Raw genomic sequence first — 19884 nt, 5'->3', positions numbered from 1 at the left:
TATGATCACCATTTCCATAGCAACAACTTTCTCTGAGCATTACTATTTATAGAAGTACTGCAGGCCCAACTTTATATTACTCATCACAGTGGAACTTTCTAACAAGGGTTAAAATCTTTGTGGAAAAGATACACTTTTTGATTTAAAACTGCACGGATTTAATCTCAGGCATTATTAAATAGTGGGATTATTTATTTTGCTGTATATATTTTACTTGTAGGTATTTCTGTGCCACTCGTTACTGTAGTATTTTTATTTTTGTATTAAACCATCTGTTTTTAAAAAGCTACTTTAACAGATTAACAGTTTGATTATAAATCTTGATTGGAGTTGAAATTTGGCATGTTGGGTCTAAGAAGGGGAAAATATTATGTATAGATAATCTTTGGCTAGGATTTGGTTTTATTACCATGTTTAATTACTTATACTTTTACAGTATGCCAAAAGCAGCGTGCCAACTTTGGGCATTATTTTCATGCATTTAAGATGGAAAACAATTAAAATATGTAGAGTGTTAGCAAATACTGTCCATTTTGAATACAAAAAAACAAACTCCACTCTCTCAAAAATGAAGCACTCTTTGTAGAGAAGCAGTATCTGCCTCTCCAAAAAGTAGCCTACCTATCCCCCCAACTCTCTCTAGTCTCTTTTGTAAATTGACAACTTGCAGAGCATAAGCAAGGTTTCACTTGTTCAGATACTTGCTACTAACACTCGAATTTTCTAAGAAGAATTGTTATTCTCAGTTATAAAACAATAATGTAACTATTTTGGCTTTATATGACTTCCTTGGGGCTTTCAAACACAACTGGGAAGGGATTATTACATAATGTATATTTACTCGTGTCTTTATCTCGCACATACTTTAGTATTCTTATTATTATACAGTATTCAAAATATTTTAGGGCATATAAAATTAGGGCATATAATACTGTCTATGCTTTGATTAACAAGTTGTAATTGTGTTAATGCTGCTTATAAAGGGACCCCACAGCATTTTGTAATTCAGATATGTTAAACAATTTTCCCCTTTTTATAATTTCCCATTATTATATAATTTGGTGGTAGTAAGTGTTGATGACATCTTTCAAGCAATAAAATGTTTTACCAGTCAATGGGAGATTTGCTAAATTTGGCAAGATTCATGAGTTTTCAAAAATTCATCACATAAATGATTTATCACATAAATTATCAAAAAGAAAAGGAGTACTTGTGGCACCTTAGAGACTAACCAATTTATTTGAGCATGAGCTTTCGTGAGCTACAGCTCACTTCATCGGATGCATACGGCTGTTACTCTGAAACCACATAAATTATGTGGGGGGGGTCCACACTAATTTATTTAACCACAGACATTGAGATTCAATAAATTTTAAAGCTTTATAACTGTTTAAAATACACATTGTCAACATCACATGTCAAAATATACAAAGTAAATATTGTTAAAGCAAACTCTTAGGTTAGCATTTTTCTTACTTCGCCTGTTTGTACATTTTGATTATTATCAATAAAAATTTTGTTTTGTTGATTTGTGAGTGCACAACGAAATCAAGGTCTACTATCAAAAATCTAATCCTTCCAAGCCCACATATATGCAAGGAGATCCGTTGAGTCATCTACTGGACAATGTTTATAGGGAGTTGGGTATAGGATCAAGAAAGGTGCAAATAGTTTCTGACTTCCTTCAGGCTAAATGACCCATTGATAACTTCCTCCTACAGCTGTTAGCATTGTGAAAGTTTTGTAAAGACCTAAAGAACTTTTGCCCTAGATCTAGCAGAAATTTCTATTTAAAATCTCAGTGCCAACAGTTTTCATTTTTAGTATTGATAAACCTTTTTCCCAGGAATTTTGGAATATGTTAAAAATATTCTTAAACACTCATAACTACCACTGATTGAAATTCAGAATTTCTGTCTCATGGGAAATTTTGACATTTCAATATTTGTTTTTCCAAAACACAAAATGTTGGAATTAAGATATTTTTCTGAAATGCAAATTTCCAAGAATTTTGATTTGGAAATGTTGAAACATTATTTTTGACATAGTCAATTGAAACAAAATATTTTGACATTCCTGAAATTGAAGTACTTTGTTTTATTGACCCAAATGCTTCGTTTTGAGTCAGGTCAACATTCAGTTGCATTTTTCTTGCTTTACTGGAGTTGTAATTCAGGCCCCTCATTGTCTTCTCAAAAAGAAAAGGAGTACTTGTGGCACCTTAGACACTAACCAATTTATTTGAGCATAAGCTTTCGTGAGCTACAGCTCACTTCATCGGAAAAAGAAAAGTACTCCTTTTCTTTTTGCGAATACAGACTAGCATGTCTGTTACTCTGAAACGTGTCATTGTCTTCTGTGTACTGGGTTCCTTGGAGGACTACATCTCCCACAATGCAGTGTGGCTCCAGGTGACCACATCAGTGGAGTCATGTGTCCCTCTGGGGTGCATCATGGGAGATGTAGTCCAGCCAAGTAGCCTGTCCCCATTCTCCCCTATACAATAGGCTCCCTGTTAAATTTCAATTATTGTAAGGCAAAAGTGTTGATTGGCAAACTGAAGTCCTGGTACAAGTAAAGACAAATATGTTCCACCTTCAGGAGAGCACCACCTCCTAAGTAACCCACTGCATGCACAGAAGAATTGAAACCCAGTGCCTGCTACCCAGAATGGAAAATACCTGTGCTACCAAGTTCCCCCAAACCCTGTCCCTCCTTCATTCTCCATCAAATAATTTAAAGGATTTAGTTGTGTGCCATTTATTTATGTAACACATTGGTGTTGAACTTTCTCTGTGACTTTTAAAAAACGTAGCCTAGTACATAATTCTTGGGTTTATTATGCCTTCATACCATTCATGACTTCACTCCATAATCTTTCTTTTAAAATACAGTAATCTCTTTTCTAACTTGTGCTACACAATCTCTTTCTCTTAAATCCATCCATCCATTGCCACATTCCATCAGCCCTCTCCATTGACAAATAGAGTTTGGAAACTTTAGCAGAGCAGAGAACTAAAATAATTAGCACAAGGTTGTATGAAAGATGGGCTTGTAAGAGGGGTGTCCAGAAAGGAGACCTGGGAAGAAACCACTCTCCCCTACTTACTAGAAAAGAGAAGGATGCTGGGATTTCTGCTAGCTTGCTGATCTAGATCCTTTCTGGGAGCACCATAGGTTCCTGGAATATTTTAAACCAACCTGTTGTATCTAGGTCAGTGCACATAGCTACTCACAAACATTGTGACTATTTGTAAGTTTGTTCCTAGGTGGTTCTTGTAGCTTTGAGTCCTGGAATTACAGTTCCCAGGATGTATCGAGGAGTGGGAGGAGAGAGAAGAGAAGAAAAGGAAGAATGTGAACTCTGTGGAAAAAGTGCGGGGAATAAACCTTACCTTTGTTGTTATCAAGCTTTCTGAGAAGGACTTCCCTTTTCAACCCTCAAATACCACCTATTTCTATTCTTCCCCTCAATTCTCGAGTCACTTGGTTACTACACTGGTGGACAGGATGTCTTTACTGTTCTACCTTTCCTTGACTGCTGGCTGCTTTGAGGAATGTATAAGGTTATGTTTTTGAAGTTGATGGTAGTCACTCAAAAACTCATCTTACTTACCAGGGGCCAATGGAATTTTTAAGCCCCCGTGCAAACAGCCCTCCAAACACCAAACCAAAATGCTTCTCCTCCACATGTTTGGCTACATTGTCTTGATCTTGTTTTGTTGAAAATGTATCCATTCTGTCATAGATTGTGTTGTGCAAAAGTTGTCTGACATTATCAAATGGATTTAAAGTACAATCCCAGAATGTGTCATAGACTCATAGGACTGGAATTTGTATATCTGCAAACATTTGAAAGCTATAAATAGGGCTTTACGGGGAGAAAAATAGGGGCAGATCTTTCAATAGAGTTGAACTAGACGTATGCAGTGCAGTTGTATTTGTGTCAGTCCCCGGATATTAGAGGGACAAGATGGGTGGAGTAATATCTCTTATTGGACCAACTTCTGTTGGTGAGAGAGACCAGTTTTCAAGCCATACAGAGCTCTTCAGGCCTGGGAAAGGTACTCGGAGCAGGACAGCTAAATACAAGGTGGAACTGATTGTCTAGCATAAGTAGTTAGAGTGGTCCAGAATATGTGCTATCTTGAATGGTCCCTTAAAACAGTGGTTCTAGGTACACAGAGGTCTTCTAGGAGGTACGTCAACTCACCTAGATAGTTGCCTAGTTTTACAACAGGGTACATGAAAAGCACTAGCAAAGTCAGTATAAACTAAAATTTCATACAGACAATGACTTGTTTATACTGCTCTATATCAGTGTTTCTCAACCTGGGGGTTGTGATTTATTTTATAATTATATGGTAAAAATGAGAACATGAGCAATTTTTCAGTAATAGTATGCTGACACTTTTAGATTTTTTAGGTTTGATTTTGTAGGCAAGTATTTTTAAGTGAGGTGAAATGTGGAGTACACCAGACAAATCAGCTTCCTGAAAGAGAGAGAGTAGTCTGAAAAGGTTGAGAAACCACTGCCTTAGAATATGTGCGAGCTACTTATGCTAAACTGTCTGTTCCATCTTGCATTTTGCTGTGATGCTTGGAGTACCTTTCACAGACCCGAAGAAGAGCTCTCTGTAAGCATGAAAGTTTGTCTCTTTCACCAACAGAAGTTGGTCCAATAGAAGGTATTGACCACTGCCCTTCCAGGAGAGGGGGAAATATTTATACCCCTGGCAGTTCTGGGGAAGCCTTCTCTCACTGCAGTTGAGCTGGTTAGCACCTGCTCTCCCACCAATGGAATTAGAGTAGGAGTGGATTTGTTCTTCATGATCTACTGTGGGCATTATACTAATCACCTTTTTCTTAGGGGCTAGGAAGGAATTTTTCCCTCAATGCCCGATTGGCCAAGGTGGGGTGGTGTAGTTTTTTCTTGTTTTTGCTTTCCCCACAGCAGGTCAGGACCTGGTAGGGTAGGCAGGGAGTTTTGGTCAAAGTGTTGCAGCTTAGTAACTTTAAAAAAGTGGCAGATGTCCAGTGCAGGTATGTGTTATAGAAGGGTTACAGTGTGGAACCAATCCCCCCACCCTCCTTTTACAGTCCCCTGAATTCTCATAGAGGGGAGAGCGATAGGGTCCCAGCAACAGGTTGGCTGGGACCAGGTGTGTTTGGGGTGGTGGGGGGAGACCGATAGCAGCCCTCCAAAATAGGTGGAAATGACTAAGAAAAGAACTGTGACCAGCACAGTACAACTTATTGCCTGGTATTCCCAGATATATTAAGTGTATAAAGTTTCAGGCTAATTAAGTCTTTCCATTGCCTTCTGTTTTTCTTCTTGGATGGCTGGAAAATGCATATATTTCTTTACTAAGGGCTGGGATCTGCCCCAGTACTGTCACTGGGTAATACCTTACTCAGCAAGTGGCCCCATTGACTTGTTGATAGAGATTTGGGGCAAGGTAAAACTCAGCATGAGTATGGTTGGCAGAATCTGGCTTCTTGTTCTTACGTACACAAGAACTATTCTGTATCTTACTCCATTCTGGTTTCCTAAATGTAAAAGGAAAAAAGTGGTGACTTTGTTCATTTTTGTTCAGTATAAACCATCATTTCTTTTAACAAGTTAACCTCCTCGCTTAGAAAATTATACTGTTGTAGAAAATGTAGGGACACCATAATTTAATTAACTACCTATAATGTTATAATGTAATTACAGTAGTACTAAAACTGTCTTGAGGGAAGGATGTGTAGAACTAGTCATTTGCCTTTTTCCAGTAATTCCTTTAGTTTATGTATGTTTATGGCAACTATTATTTTAATTTTATCTGGCTTCTGATTCTTTCCTCCACTTTATATCACATGCTGTTGTATATTTTCATTAACTTGTTATGTGTTTTTATATGAAAAAAGTTGTTAAACTGAGAGTTTAAGACAAATATTACAGCTCTTCTAATCACCATCTTTAGCTGATACAAAAGAGTTTTGCTAAGAAAAACACCATAATGTGCTGTTTTATATTAACAGGAAGTAGAACAGCAGTAGTGGTTAGAAAACACTGCATTCAGGAAGTGTGACACAAGCATAGCTCTTAGCTTCTGTGTAAGTTGTTTTAGCTCCTTTTTAGATTTTTGTTTTTGTTTTTTTTAAAGTAAATTATCAATGTATGTAGATGGCTGCACAGCGGGAGTTACCTTGTAACCAGTGCACAGGGACATCCACAGCTTTGCAGAGACTTGAAGGGTTTGCTAACAGACTTTTTCATAGGCACTCTAAGGGTGCTTTACAAGAACAGAAAGTGGCTCTGGAAAATGAGAGCCATCATTTCTCCGAACTTGCTGCCCTGTGGGACAGATCAAGTAAGTGTTCTGTAGGTACTCAAGATTCAGTTTGTATGTTAATTAAAAGACTTTATATTGTAAATAGACAAACTAGAGTATATTCTATCAGCCTTTTTGTAGTATAATACAAAGTATTGGTTTAAAGAACATGCAGGTGGAAATCTGATACTCTTCCACAAGGACTTGGTGTCTGGTAACAGAGTTTCACTTGTGAGTTTGCTTTCCTTTTTGTTAGGCAAATGTTAACTTAATTTATGTATTTTTGTGAACTTTTCTTCCCAGTATTTCAGATCTAAATTTGCTAGTTTTAGCAATAATAGTTAGTTTACTTGTTTTTAAATTATTGGTTTTCCTTGTCGTAAACTTTGGAAGGTTGGCTATTATGTTATGCTGATTAGGTCCTTAATTACATGGCTTTTATTTAATATTTATAGTGTCCTTTTATTTTTAATGGATATTTCAAAATCCATTTTATGGTGAGAGTTTGAACACTAAAACTAGAGCAGACGTTTATGGTTTACTATTTCAAATTAATTCAGTGTAATAACTTTGATTTATAACATTAGTTATCCATAATTTTGATTTTATAATATTCTTAATTTGTGGGAGAGAAAGGGGTAAACTTATTTGTATTGCATAAAACATGCTTGATCAGAAATATGGCTCAAGCAGGTGCATCCTCTCCCCCCGTTATTTTCTAAATCACACAAAATATACAGTTCATAATTCTAGGCAACCATTAATAAAGTTATTGAGATCAAAATAGTCATCACTGCTCTGTACATACTCCACTTTAAAACAAACAGTTTATTTAGGAATTTGTATCCATACCTTTTGCAACCATATGTTTGGGTGAGTGGAGTTGAGAGGTACCAGGTCTTTCACAGTCTAAGTCAAGTATCACGGTATCTCCATTTCCTGTTTTTAGAACAACTTATTATATAGTAAATTATGTATTATCTTAAATTTGTTTTTTAAGTATAACTTGTATTAATTTCGTACATGAATTTGGATACAGCAATGGGTTAGAATACCACAAGCAATTTTTACTACTGAAAGTAATAGGCCTTAGCAAAATGTGCTCATGTCACAGTATTGTATTATCATGGGGAAAAGGCCAAGTTAACACATGTGCCTACTGTGAATTTGAATTTGAGTGTATATGATTAGGAATGGCCCTAATCTCAAAAGATGGAAAATGGAAGATAAATATGGAAACCAGAAAGTTGTTAATGCCCTTAGTGAAGATAAATTAAATCAAGATCTCCCAGCTCAGGTGGGGAGAGACATACTAGTTTTGTGGGGAGGCAGGCAAGAGGATTGGAGTTGTGAGGGTGGAGAGAAGTGGCATGACCTCAGATACCTAAAACTTTTCAGCTCATCTTTATACATAAAAAGTAAAAAAAAGGCGCACAAACTAATTTTTTTTTCTTTACATGTAACTTAACAGGTTTCTTCTCTGTGATGTGGAATTCACTGTTGTTCCACAGTCATTGGGGTAGGCCCTCTCAGTATTGCTCTGTCAGAACCATGCTGCTGTGGATCAAGGAAGGCAGAATGGAAGCATAGGACCTTGATATTGATGGTCCTTGATTCTATTCTCTCCCTGAGATCCACATGTTTTGGATGGGCCAAACGTCTGACACTTTGAGATGGAGGGCTAGCTTTGTCATAAAGGCACAAGAATGGGAATTGGGAGATAGGGATTCCATTCTTGGTTGTGCCATAAGCTCTCTGTGGGAACCGTAGCAAGTCACTTAACTTGCCTGTGTTCAGAGTAGCAGCCGTGTTAGTCTGTATTCGCAAAAAGAAAAGGAGTACTTGTGGCACCTTAGAGACTAACCAATTTATTTGAGCATATTGAGCTGTAGCTCACGAAAGCTTATGCTCAAACAAATTGGTTAGCCTCTAAGGTGCCAGAAGTACTCCTTTTCTTCTCGCCTGTGTTGTGAGGCTTAATTCATTAATGTACGTGGCACAGTCAGATACTCTAAAAATAACTTAATACGAAATCCTGTTGATAGAAGAATGAGTTTTGAGGGAGAGAAACTCTGAATAGAAACTACCAAACCTAATGAACCACTGAGCCCTAGGATCCCTAAACATGTCTGTACCACTCCATACTAGTGTATATTCACAAGAGGGAGAGAATACATTTCATCAGACACTATTTCAAGCTTCCAGTAAATGATTATAATGTTGAGAACACTACTTGAAAAATACCACAGCACTGTCATTTATTCATTTGTTTAATAAAATGAAAAAATGGTATTGACCTACTATCTTCACAAACTGGGGCCTGTTTGCATACAAGCCTCTTTCTCTCTATTTTAGGGCAAGCTTGATTGCATGACTTGTTTGAAGAGGAAATGGAATGTCATGTCTGTTGATGATATACATAGTGAACCAGTGCTTGTTCTTAAAGTACTATTTTAAGCAATAATTATGCATGTTGGTTGTAGCATTTTTGTATCAGCAAAGTTTGTGAACTAGTAGCCGAGCAGTCATGGATATATGTGTCTCATTTTAAGTTGAAATGTGCAGATATTAACTCTAAATCTTTGCTCTCGGTTTAGATCATTTGTAGACAAAGAATAAAGCCCAGTCATACATGGGTTTGTGTCTATATGGTAAATTTAGGACTCTTAATTCACTACTATCATGGCTTTAAGGGTGATAGGAACAGTGAATGCTGTGGTGTAGACAGAATGCTTGTCTATCCCTAGTGGGAAATTGTCTTGCTTTTCCTATTGAGAAGAAAATACTAAAAATATTTGACTCTTTCTTTGTGCTTTCACAGAGTACAACAGAAAGTAGAAGAGGAGTAGTCTTGATCATATATGGCTGCATAATAGCTTTCCTTCATGTTCTGGAATAATGTAGCATAAAATTTAAGTTTATTGATAAGCACTTATCTAAATAAGCAGCATACCGTAATTTTTTGATAAAGGGATTTTAAAATGTTCGTAAATGTCCTCCTATCTGTGTCTCTGCACTTGTAGTGTTCTTATTAACTGTTTAGGTGACATCAAATGCTGCAATCCTGGTAATATGTTCCTGAACTCTCCCAAGCAAATATACTCTATAATTCTAGAAAGAAACATGAACAAGAGAACCCTTCTAAATATATTAAGTACTGAAGTGGCATCAATTTAAAAGTACATTTAGTTAATATAACACCCTCTGCTATAATGGAATGTCCTGAATGCTCTGTTTCTTTGTTGTACCTCTTTTGTAAAGCACTTTCTGATGCAACTACTGCACTTAAAGAGGAAGTTGCTTCTTTGTGGTTTTTTAGTGCCATTAGTTATCTAGGCTTGTGGTTTAGTGGTATGAGTAAGGTAATAGGGTATATAGTCTGAACCCTGGGTTCGCTTCCTGGCTCTGCCACTGACTCAGTGTTTGACCTTGAGCAAATCATTTGTCCTCTCTGTGTTTCAGTTTCTCAACCTGTAAAATAGGTAAAATGTTTCTAAAAGTGTCTTTGGATCCTCAGAAGGTGTATGAGATTATTTTGTGTCATTTTTAGATTCTTGTGAGAGGAAATTTGATTCTTCATAGTGTACAGCTTTAATTTTATGGGGAAAAATTGACAGAGTGCACATGTGTTTGAATAATTTAAACTGGCCATTAGCCAACATTTATAATGTTGTAAAACCTTCATAATGTTGTAAAACCTTCAGGACCAAATTAATACTTTTTAGTATTCAGAATTCTATATTTCAGTTTCAGATAAATTTAACATGATCAGTTGAGCAAGTACTCTATTTTTTTAATGTGGAAATAAGAGTGGTTAAGATATGTCTTAATGCTGCAAATCCCAGTCTCCAAATCACCTACCTCCATTACTCACACTACCTTCCATTTTCCCAAAATATGAAAAATGAGATGACATTAGCAATCTTGATAACATAACTCATTAGAAGAGTCACTAACATTACATTGTTTTAGTATAGGTGAGTACTGGAATTCTCATTAAAATGTGAGTGTATGGGTGATAAATAGTGGGGAGAATTTAATTTAGGTTGCTGATTCAGCATGACACTAAATATGTTTAAAAGAAGTTATATGTATTAACGTAGAATGTCTTGTAAACCTTTGAAAAAACACAATAGAGCTTCAGCAGGATAAATGGTAACTGTGTGGGGAGAAATGTTAAATCTTAAATATAAAGGTACATTGTGTAGATTGATTAAAGCTTTAGAGTAACTACTGGTTGGGTAGAACTCAACAGATAATTCTGGTCTAAGGTTGCCATGGAAACAACCAGTGCTTGATAGAATTGAGAACATCTTAAAACATCCTGTTTTTTAATGCTTTTTCCCCCTGCCATTTTCAGTTGCTTTAGACATGTAGAGGTAATGCTGGATAGAAAATAAGTAGTTTAATGAGCAAGATTAAGCATCCACATCCTGAACATTGATCTGGTGTTTACTCCTGGTATTTTGTATTTGATAGTTGTTTCACATCTCAAGGAGTTCTTAAGGAAGACAAGATTTCTGGATTTTTGTGTGCTATCTATTACAGTGTGTTAGAGAGTGTGTGTGTGTGTGTGTGTGTTTGTTTTTTTACTGGATCAGTTCTTGTATTTTTAGAGATAAACATAACTTCCTCAAATGTTGGATTAATATTATGAGCAATATGTTTCTGAAAGCTAGCTTTTCAACATGAATGGTAAGTCTTTTTATTACCTATGACACTACAGTTTGTTTTTATTTAATAATACTGTCTTCACGATATGGAAAAAATCTACCCTGTTCCTCAATCTTTCCCACATATTCAACAGTAAATAAATTAATATATTAAGCTTTTTTCATAATTGAGTCAGTATGAGTAATAAAAAATGACAAATCATAAAGGTTTATGTTTTGTATCAAACATGAGGATGTATCTTTTTTGCTTTTCATAATAGAGATTTAATTAATATTTTAAATTTTAATATTGCTAAAGGTTCCTTATTAGAAATAATCTTATTCCAAATCAGTAAATAGAAGGCATCAGATTTCAGATGAGGAATTTGTAATGTGATCCTGAATTAAATCACTTTATTTAAATCTTATCATTTCCTTTGGTATACTTCATTAAGTTGTTCTGTTATAATTTTATGTGAATGTATGTAAAGCAGTACTTCAAACTGGAGAGCCTTCTAAAATTTTTGTTGTTATAATTTTCAAATTCTGGACATTTTTAGTCTTTTACTACTGAATTCCATGAACAAACTTGTTCTGCTATAGCTTTTATTCTGTCTAAATGGTGGGATAGCAGAATTGTTGAGGTCATTCATGGAGGGAAGGAGAGTCTCACTTAAATCAAGGTATTTGGCACTTAGAATTACAACAGATCTAGTAAATTAATCAGGCAGATATTTGTTTACCAAAAACCTGGTGATTGCTAATATTGCTAATTATCCTTTATATCAGTGGTTCCCAAACTTGTTCTGCTGCTTGTGCAGGGAAAGCCCCCTGGCGGGCCGGGCCGGTTTGTTTACCTGCCGCATCCTCAGGTTCGGTCGATCACGGCTCCCAGTGGCTGCGGTTCGCTGCTCCAGGCCAGTGGGAGCTGCTGGAAGCGGCAGCTAGTATGTCCCTTGGCCGTGCCGCTTCCAGCAGCTCCCATTGGCCTGGAGCAGTGAACCGCGGCCACACCTGCAGACGCGGCAGGTAAACAAATTGGCCCGGCCTGCCAGGGGCTTTCCCCGCACAAGTGGCGGAACAAGTCTGGGAACCACTGCTTTATATAAATGTAAATTGAGATAAAGATTTGTGAAGCAGTCTATTCCATTTTGACATATCAGTAAAAGTTGAATCAAAATATATAAACCAAAAATATACACCATTTAATTTCTGAAAAATAATTTGTTTGAAAGTTGTTTACAAAATGGAGAAAGTTTTAAATAATCTATTTCTTACTAGAGCTTTTTCTTTAAATTTACCTTTTTTAAAAAAAAGTATTTTATTTACTCCACAAATTGAGATTACAGTAGAACCTAAGAGTTATGAACACCTGGGGAATGAAGGTTGTTCATAACTCTGAAATGTTTGTAACTCTGAACAAAATGTTTTGTTTATTCTTTCAAAAGTTTACAACTGAACAATGACGTAATACAGCTTTGAAACTTTACTATGCAGAAAAAAATGCTGCTTTCACTTTATTTTTTAAGTTTACATTTAACACAGTACTGTACTGTATTTCCCTTTTTTTTTCTCTTTTTTTGTCTCTGCTGTTGCCTGACTGCGTACTTCTGGTTCCAAATGAGGTGTGTGGTTCATAACTCTGATGTTCGTAACTCTGAGGTTCTACTGTATTCAGAGTACTATTACTGCTGAGATTTATCCCACGTAGACGACATAGGATATGGGAAAGACAGGTGAAGTTACAGCATGCCTGACAGATATAACTTAGTTTAGATACTGTAACGGGTCAGGCCAGATGGCTACAGGAGAGTAATAGAGGGCAGATGTATTAGCCCCAGGCTAAGTAGGTCCCTTTTCCCTGAGTAAGGTAACAGGGAAGGTTCCAGAACAATCAGGAACCTTCTGGAGACAATTAAGACAAGCTGATTAGAACACCCGCAGCCAATCAAGAAGCTGCTAGAATCAATTAAAGCAGGCTAATCAGGGCACCTGGGCTTTAAAAAAGAGCTCACTTCAGTTTCTGGTGTGTGTGTGTATGTGTGAGGAGCTGGGAACAAGAGGCACTAGGAGCTGAGAGTGAGAACGTGGACTGTTGGAGGACTGAGGTATACAAGCATTATCAAACACCAGCAGGAAGGTCCTATGGTGAGGATAAAGAAGGTGTTTGGAGGAGGCCATGGGGAAGTAGCCCAGGGAGTTGTAGCCGTCAACAGCTGTTCCAGGAGGCACTCTAGACAGCTGCATTCCACAGGGCCCTGGGCTGGAACCCGGAGTAGAGGGTGGGCCTGGGTTCCCCCCCAAATCCTCCCAACTCCTGGTCAGACACAGGAGGAGTCGACCTGGACTGTGGGTTCAGAAAAACGGCCAAGCTGAGGGCTGCCGTGAAGCTCTAAGGCAAGCAAATCCGCCAATAAGCGCAAGACCCACCAAGGTAGAACAGGAACTTTGTCACAATACTCTTTGTAACATTGTTTGTTTTCTGGGCAACTTCCCTGAAATGAAATGCTTTGTTGCCAGCTCTCTATTGGCATAAAGGTTTTTTTACAACAGACAAAATATTGAAACATAAGGCCAGATTTCAGAACACTGCATGTGCACATGTGAAGACATACTTGCTGAGTCTGATCAGTACCATGTGGTCCTGGTAATTATATGTGAAATTGCCTGTGCTGAGTTAACATAAGAATGGCCAAACTGGGTCAGACTAATGACCATCTAGTCCAGTATCCTATCTTCCAACAATGGCCAATGCCTGATGCTTCAGAGGGAATAAACAGAATAGGTCAATTGTGGAGTGATCCATATCCTGCTGTCCACTACAAGTTTTTGGCACTCAAAGGCTTAAAACACCCAGAGCATGGGGTTGCATAGATGACTATCTTGGTTAATAGCCGTTGATGGACTTAGCCTCCATGAAATTATCAAATTCTTTTTTGAACCCACTCATAGTTTGGCCTTCACAACATCCTCTGGCAATGAGTTCCACAGGTTGACTGTGCATTGTGTGAAGAAGTACTTCCTTTTTATCTGTTTTAAACCTGCTGATTATTAATTTAATTGAGTGACTCCTGGTTCTTGTGTTATGTGAAGGGGTAAATAACACTTCCTTATTCACTTTCTCCACACCATTTATGATTATAGATCTCTCTCATATCCCTCCTTAGTCATCTCTTCACCAAACTGAACAGTCCAAGTCTCAATTTTTCCTCATACAGAAGTTGTTCCATAGCCCTAATAATTTTTGTTGTCCTTCTCTGTACTTTTTCAAATTCTCATATATCTTTTTTGAGATGGGGCTTCTAGGATGGCATGCAGTATTCAAGGTGTGGGCATACCATCAATGTAGTGGTGTAATATTTTCTGTCTTATTATCTGTCTCTTTCCTTATAGTTCCTAGCTTTTTTGACTGCCACCATAAATTGAGAGGATGTTTTCAGAGAACTATCTGCAGTGATAAGAAAGAGATCTTGGAAAAAGCTAATTTAGACCCCACCATTTTGTATGTATAGTTGGATTATGTTTTCCAGTATGCATTACTTTGCATTTATCAACATTGAATTGCATCTCCCATTTGGTTGCCCAGGCACCCAGTATCATGAGATCTGTTTGTAACTTTTCGCAGTCTGTTTTGAACTTAACTACACCTATACCCTGATATAACGTGGTCCTCGGGAGACAAAAAAATCTCACCATGTTATAGGTGAGACCGTGTTATATCGAACTTGCTTTGCCCCCCCCCCCGTTCCTTGTTCCCTGACCGCCTTCTCCAGAGACCCCTGTCCCTAATCACCCCGAGGACTCCACCCCCTCCCCAACCCCCCTGTCCCCTGACTGCTCTGACCCCATCTACACCCCACACCACCGAAAGCCACTCACTGGCAGCGGCAGGAAGCGGAGCAACGTGGCCCCAGCCCGCTCCACTCCGCCACCTCCAAGCCGCAGCGCTCCACTTCCCGCCGCCGGTGAGTGTGGGGAGGTTGGGGAAAGGATGCCCCCCGCACTCACCTGTGACGGAAAGCGGAGCAACGTGGCCCCAACTCGCTCCGCTTTCCTTGACCCTGCTCCAGCCGTGTTGCTGCGGGGGGGGTTGGGAAAGGTCCCGCAGTCACCTGCAGCGGGAAGCGGAGCGCCATAGCTGGGAGCTGGCGGGTTGGGCCACGTCGCTCCGCTTCCCGTTACTAGTTCCAGCACTGACAGCGCTCTTGCTTCAACCCATGCCCGCACAAGGCAGTTAACTTGAGTTTAAGGTACGGCTGTCAAACTATTAAAAAAAATTAACAATTATTAATCACAAGATTTAAAAAACTGTGATTAATTGCAGTTTTATCACACTGTTAAACAATAATAGAGTACCAATTTAAATTTATTATAAATATTTTTGGATGTTTTTCTACATTTTCAAATATATTGATTTCAATTACAACCCATAATACAAGGTGTACAGTGCTCACTTTATATTATTATTATTAATTACAAATATTTGCACTGTAAAAAGATAAAGAAAAGAGAGTGCAATCTGTAAGTCGAAGCATGAAGGGGCAAACGAATGTTTAGCATATCTGGCATATAAATACCTTGCAACACTGACTACAACAGTGCCATGCGAATGCCTGTTCTCACTTTCAGGTGACATTGTAAATAAGCATGTAGCATTATCTCCTGTAAATGTAAACATACTTGTTTGTCTTCGTGATTGGCTGAAGAAGAAGTGGGACTGAGTGGACTTGTAGGCACTAAAGTTTTAAACTGTTTTGTTTCTGAGTGCAGTTATATAATAAAAATTCTACGTTTGTAAAAAGAAAAGGAGTACTTATGGCACCTTAGAGACGAACAAATTTATTAGAGCATAAGCTTTCGTGAGCTACAGCTCACTTCATCAGATGCATCCGTAGCTCACAAAAGCTTATGCTCTAATAAATTTGTTCGTCTCTAAGGTGCCACAAGTACTCCTTTTCTTTTTATGGATACATAAAACAGCATAACAGACTAACACGGCTGCTACTCTGAAATGTATATTTGTAAATTTCACTGTCGCTATAAGAAGATTGCACTACAGTTCTTGTATGAAGTGAATTGAAAAATACTATTTCTTTTGTTTCTCTTTTTTAATCAAACAGAAGGTGAGCCAAGGGGAGGGGCAAGGTCACATTGTATTTTGTCAGTTTTCTCTTGGTGAGATCCTGTGTGGAGAGAAGCAGAAGGCTGGAAGAAGAAGTGGGGAGGGTTTGAGGAGTGAGTGAAAGGTGTAAAGACAGCTGAGATGGAGGACATGGGTTTCAGTTAAGTTAGAGAAAGTTCTTTAGCTAAGAAGATAGAAGAAGAGAAGGAGGAAAGAATGAATTTGTAGTATAGGGAGTCAGTCTGGTCATGGATTTTCACCAGACACGTTTTGCAGCATGAGAAGAGGAGCAAAAAACGTGGGTTTTGGGGGTGAACCAGGGCTGAGGGGTGGCAGGATGGACCTTGCTATGGGAGAGGGGGCAAAGAGTCAAGGCTGAAGAAGAATGAGGTGTGGAGAGAGTCAACAGCCAAATCAGTGGAAGAGAAGGCAGAGAAGAGAGGGCTGTGAGCAGATGAGAAATCACAAGAAGGCTGAATGACAGCATGATGGGCAGCGGGAACGCAGTAACAGAGATTGGAGGAGAGAGAGCAGTGCTTGGTGAAGACCAAATCAAGTGAATGTCACTTTTAGTGAGTAGGATAGTTGAAACACCATAACTTAGGCCTCTACCAAATTCACAGTCCATTTTGGTCAATTTCACTCCCATAGCATTTTAAAAATTGTAAATTTCATGATTTCAGCTATTTAAATCTGAAATTTCCGGGTGTTGTAATTGTAAGGATCTGGATCCAAAAAAGGAGTCATGGGGGGAGGGGGGATCACAAGGTTACTGTGGGGGAGGGGAGTTGCGGTACTGCTCACCTTACTTCTGCGCTGCTGCTGGTGGCAGTGCTGGCTTCAGAGCTGGGCAGCTGGAGAGCGGCAGCTGCTGGCCGGGAGCCCCATTCTGAGGGCAGAGCTGCTGCCACCAGCAGCGCAGAAGTCAGGCTGGCATGGTGTGGTATTGCCAGCCTTACTTCTGTGCTGCTGCCTGCAGAGCTGGGCCCTCAGTCAGCAACCTCCATGCTCTGGGCACCCAGTTCTGAATGATACGGTATCACCACTGTTATTCTGCGCTGCTGCTGGTGGGCACTGCCTTCAGAGCTGGGCACCCAGCCAGCCACTGTCACTCTCCAGCTGCCCAAATCTGAAGAGTGCACAGAAATAATGGTGGAAATACTGCGACCCCCCCCCCAAAATAACCTTTTAACCCCCCCAGCCACTCCCTTTTGGGTCAGGACCCCCCAATTTGCAAAATACTGGTCTCATCTGTGAAATCTGTATAATACAGGGTAAAAGCACAGAAAAGCCTAGATTTCATGGGGGGAGACGAGATTTCACGGTCTGTGACGTGTTTTTCATGACCATGAATTTGGTAGGGTTCTAAGCATAACTTTTCTATTTCAAAACTTGTAAAACATTCTAAATTCATGTTCCTAGCTATTCTTTTTGGAAGATTGGACAGTCATTTGGCACCTTTACTGAGATAAAAACCCCCAAAACTAGGCAAATGCTTATTCTGACAACTTCTCCTTCTCTCAGATGCTCCCCTACAGGGAAGAAACATACCAAATTTAACAGCTAGCTCGGGCATTGATCATGTTGGATAAATGGTTATTTCAATATTAAACCAAGGTTATTTAATAGAATTCCTGATTGTCCTTTGTGCATCCAGGATAGTTGTTTGTTTTGTGTCCCTTTTCGGATAGCTGTTTCTGGAGGTTGCTGAGTACTTCATTACCGTGAAGGGGTCAGTTCCAGACAAGCCATGTTTTGACAAATTTGGTGCACCTATCTGCTATTGGACATAAAATAGCTGAATCAAAACATATGCTGTAGGATTCAAGATGAACTCTCAAGTGCATGCTAGGAGCAGTCAGCTAAGGAGATTACACAGGTGTCAGGGTTCCCAGTCATCAGATACTGAAATTCTCTGCAGGAAACCCAGTATTTACACTTGCTTCTCTCCCCAACTTGTACTTGGCTATCATACCTCAGATCTTCAAAGGTTAACCTTAGTAGTTAGGAGCTATCCAAAAGGAGGTATTTAGTGTAATCCCCTATCTAGCTGACTTGCTAAGGAAGTCTGGATCACTAAGAGGACAATATCATGGGCAGTAAAGCGTGTGGTAGAGTACATCTTAGAACCTGTAGAGCTGGTAATCGTAAGGATTTGTTTGTCAGTTATATATCTTCCTGTTGGATATTGGCTCATCTTGGTGCTCTGAGGGACTCTAGGAAGTATCTACTATTTCTGTCATTGAAAAGAGTGTAGACAATGAGATGACTCCAGAGTGGTGCAGATGCAAGAACTGGCATCTTCCTTGGAATTTTTCTGGGATAAATGCCTATCTCCCTTTGGTAATCTGATTGGGAAAAATCACAAATAAATCTGTACTCACTGATGATGGCATAGGAGAGAAAATGGTTACATTAAACAAAGTTGGTGTTGTTTTCTAGAAAGAAGGGTACTTCTGTGGCCTTCTTGTAAAGCCTAGGGATTAACCAATCACTGGTGCATGTCTTAAATATTCTCCATCAAAAGAGTTGTTTCCTCCAGCTTACAGTTTTTACCTGAGCCGGGTTGTTTTTATGAATTCTTTGCCTTCATTTCCTTAAGGGTATGTCTATATGGGTATAAAAGCCGCACAGTACGGCCACTACTGGCATGGGTCAGCTAATTCGATCTCGCAGGGCTCAGGCTGCTGGGCTAAAAATTGCTGTATAGACATTTGGACTTGGGCTCCAGTCCAAACTCTTGGACCCTCCACCCTTGCAGGGTCCCAGGGCTCCTGCCTAAGCCTGAATGTCTAGACAGCAGTTTTTCAGCCCAGCGCCCAAACCTCACAAGCCTGAGTTCGCTGACTCAAGCTAGCCATGGGCTTTTTATCCCCATGTAGACGTACCCTAAGTGTGTGGGTAACTACTGTACTTGTACTGCTACAGTGCATAACTGTAGTTTCCTGTCTCTTATTATTCAGATTCTTTAGAGCAGTCTTCTGCATTAGACACCATGTTATATCCCCTTGAATCTCCAGCAGTTAATTTGGATCGTAAAAACTGGTTAACTCAATTCTTATTTGTTTTTCACTTCCAAGATCATTTTTCTTGCAGCCGACATTTCTAGCAGGATAGCATGTGAGCTTCCAGTTCTTTTCTGTTCAACTCATGCCTTTCCTCTTGTCAGGATAGTCTCATACTATGGCTTTATCCTATTTCTCTCTCTAAAGTAGTTGCTCTATTATCAATACAATATAATAAGTAGCCTTATCTAGTTTCTGCCTACCCCTTTCTCAAGTAGACGAAGAAAAATTGTGGTGTGTACTTGATGTGCATAGAAATGTGAAAATTTGTTTATTTACACGACTTCCTTCTCCAGGAAGTCAGAGTCTCTGTGCTATTTAAGGGCTATAAATGGACCGCTAATACTTCTCAATTTGTTACTGTAGGCAACCATTTCCTTTAAAGATTAAAAGTACACTCCACAAGGGTTATTTCAGCATTCGGGCATAATGTGAATTGCTGAATCCCTACATAGAGATGCAGAGCTACTATACTGATTTACCCTGGTAGCCAGACCAGACGTGTCCTGTTAGCTTGAAGTCAGATATGAGAGTTTGTGTTTATCTGAGGCAGAGGTATCTATGGGTTGGGGGAGAGGGGTTTTCCCAAGGAGCAACCCTAGAAACAAGCAAGTTCTAAAGCAAGCTCTGGCTGAAGTTTTTCTCTCTGTTTATGTTAACAGTAAAATAAATCCCAAGAAGGGTGTAAATTTGGACTGTATGTAGTGTACTGTGTTAGAAGTGGGATA

General features: G+C 38.9%; 1 protein-coding gene across 4 annotated transcripts in view; it reads left to right on the top strand.

Moving 5' to 3' along the window:
- PRKACB (protein kinase cAMP-activated catalytic subunit beta) overlaps positions 1-19884 on the top strand; it is a 122599-nt gene that overhangs the window by 53901 nt on the left and 48814 nt on the right. Inside the window, exon 1 of one of the 4 annotated variants that reach the window (XM_084635944.1) lies at positions 6142-6356. The exons of 2 other annotated variants lie outside the window; for them this stretch is intronic. In XM_084635944.1, the coding sequence (XP_084492070.1) occupies positions 6170-6356 (187 nt within the window). In that variant the 5' untranslated portion in view covers positions 6142-6169. Of the gene's footprint in view, positions 1-6141; positions 6357-10990; positions 11013-19884 lie in introns of those variants that run through there. One more of the 4 variants, XM_084635945.1, reaches the window with a different exon arrangement.

The sequence above is a fragment of the Lepidochelys olivacea genome (genome assembly GCF_965140295.1).
Source record: "Lepidochelys olivacea isolate rLepOli2 genome assembly, chromosome: 8".
Classification (NCBI taxonomy): Eukaryota; Metazoa; Chordata; order Testudines; family Cheloniidae; genus Lepidochelys; species Lepidochelys olivacea.
This window is presented reverse-complemented; position numbering and strand designations above follow the sequence as displayed.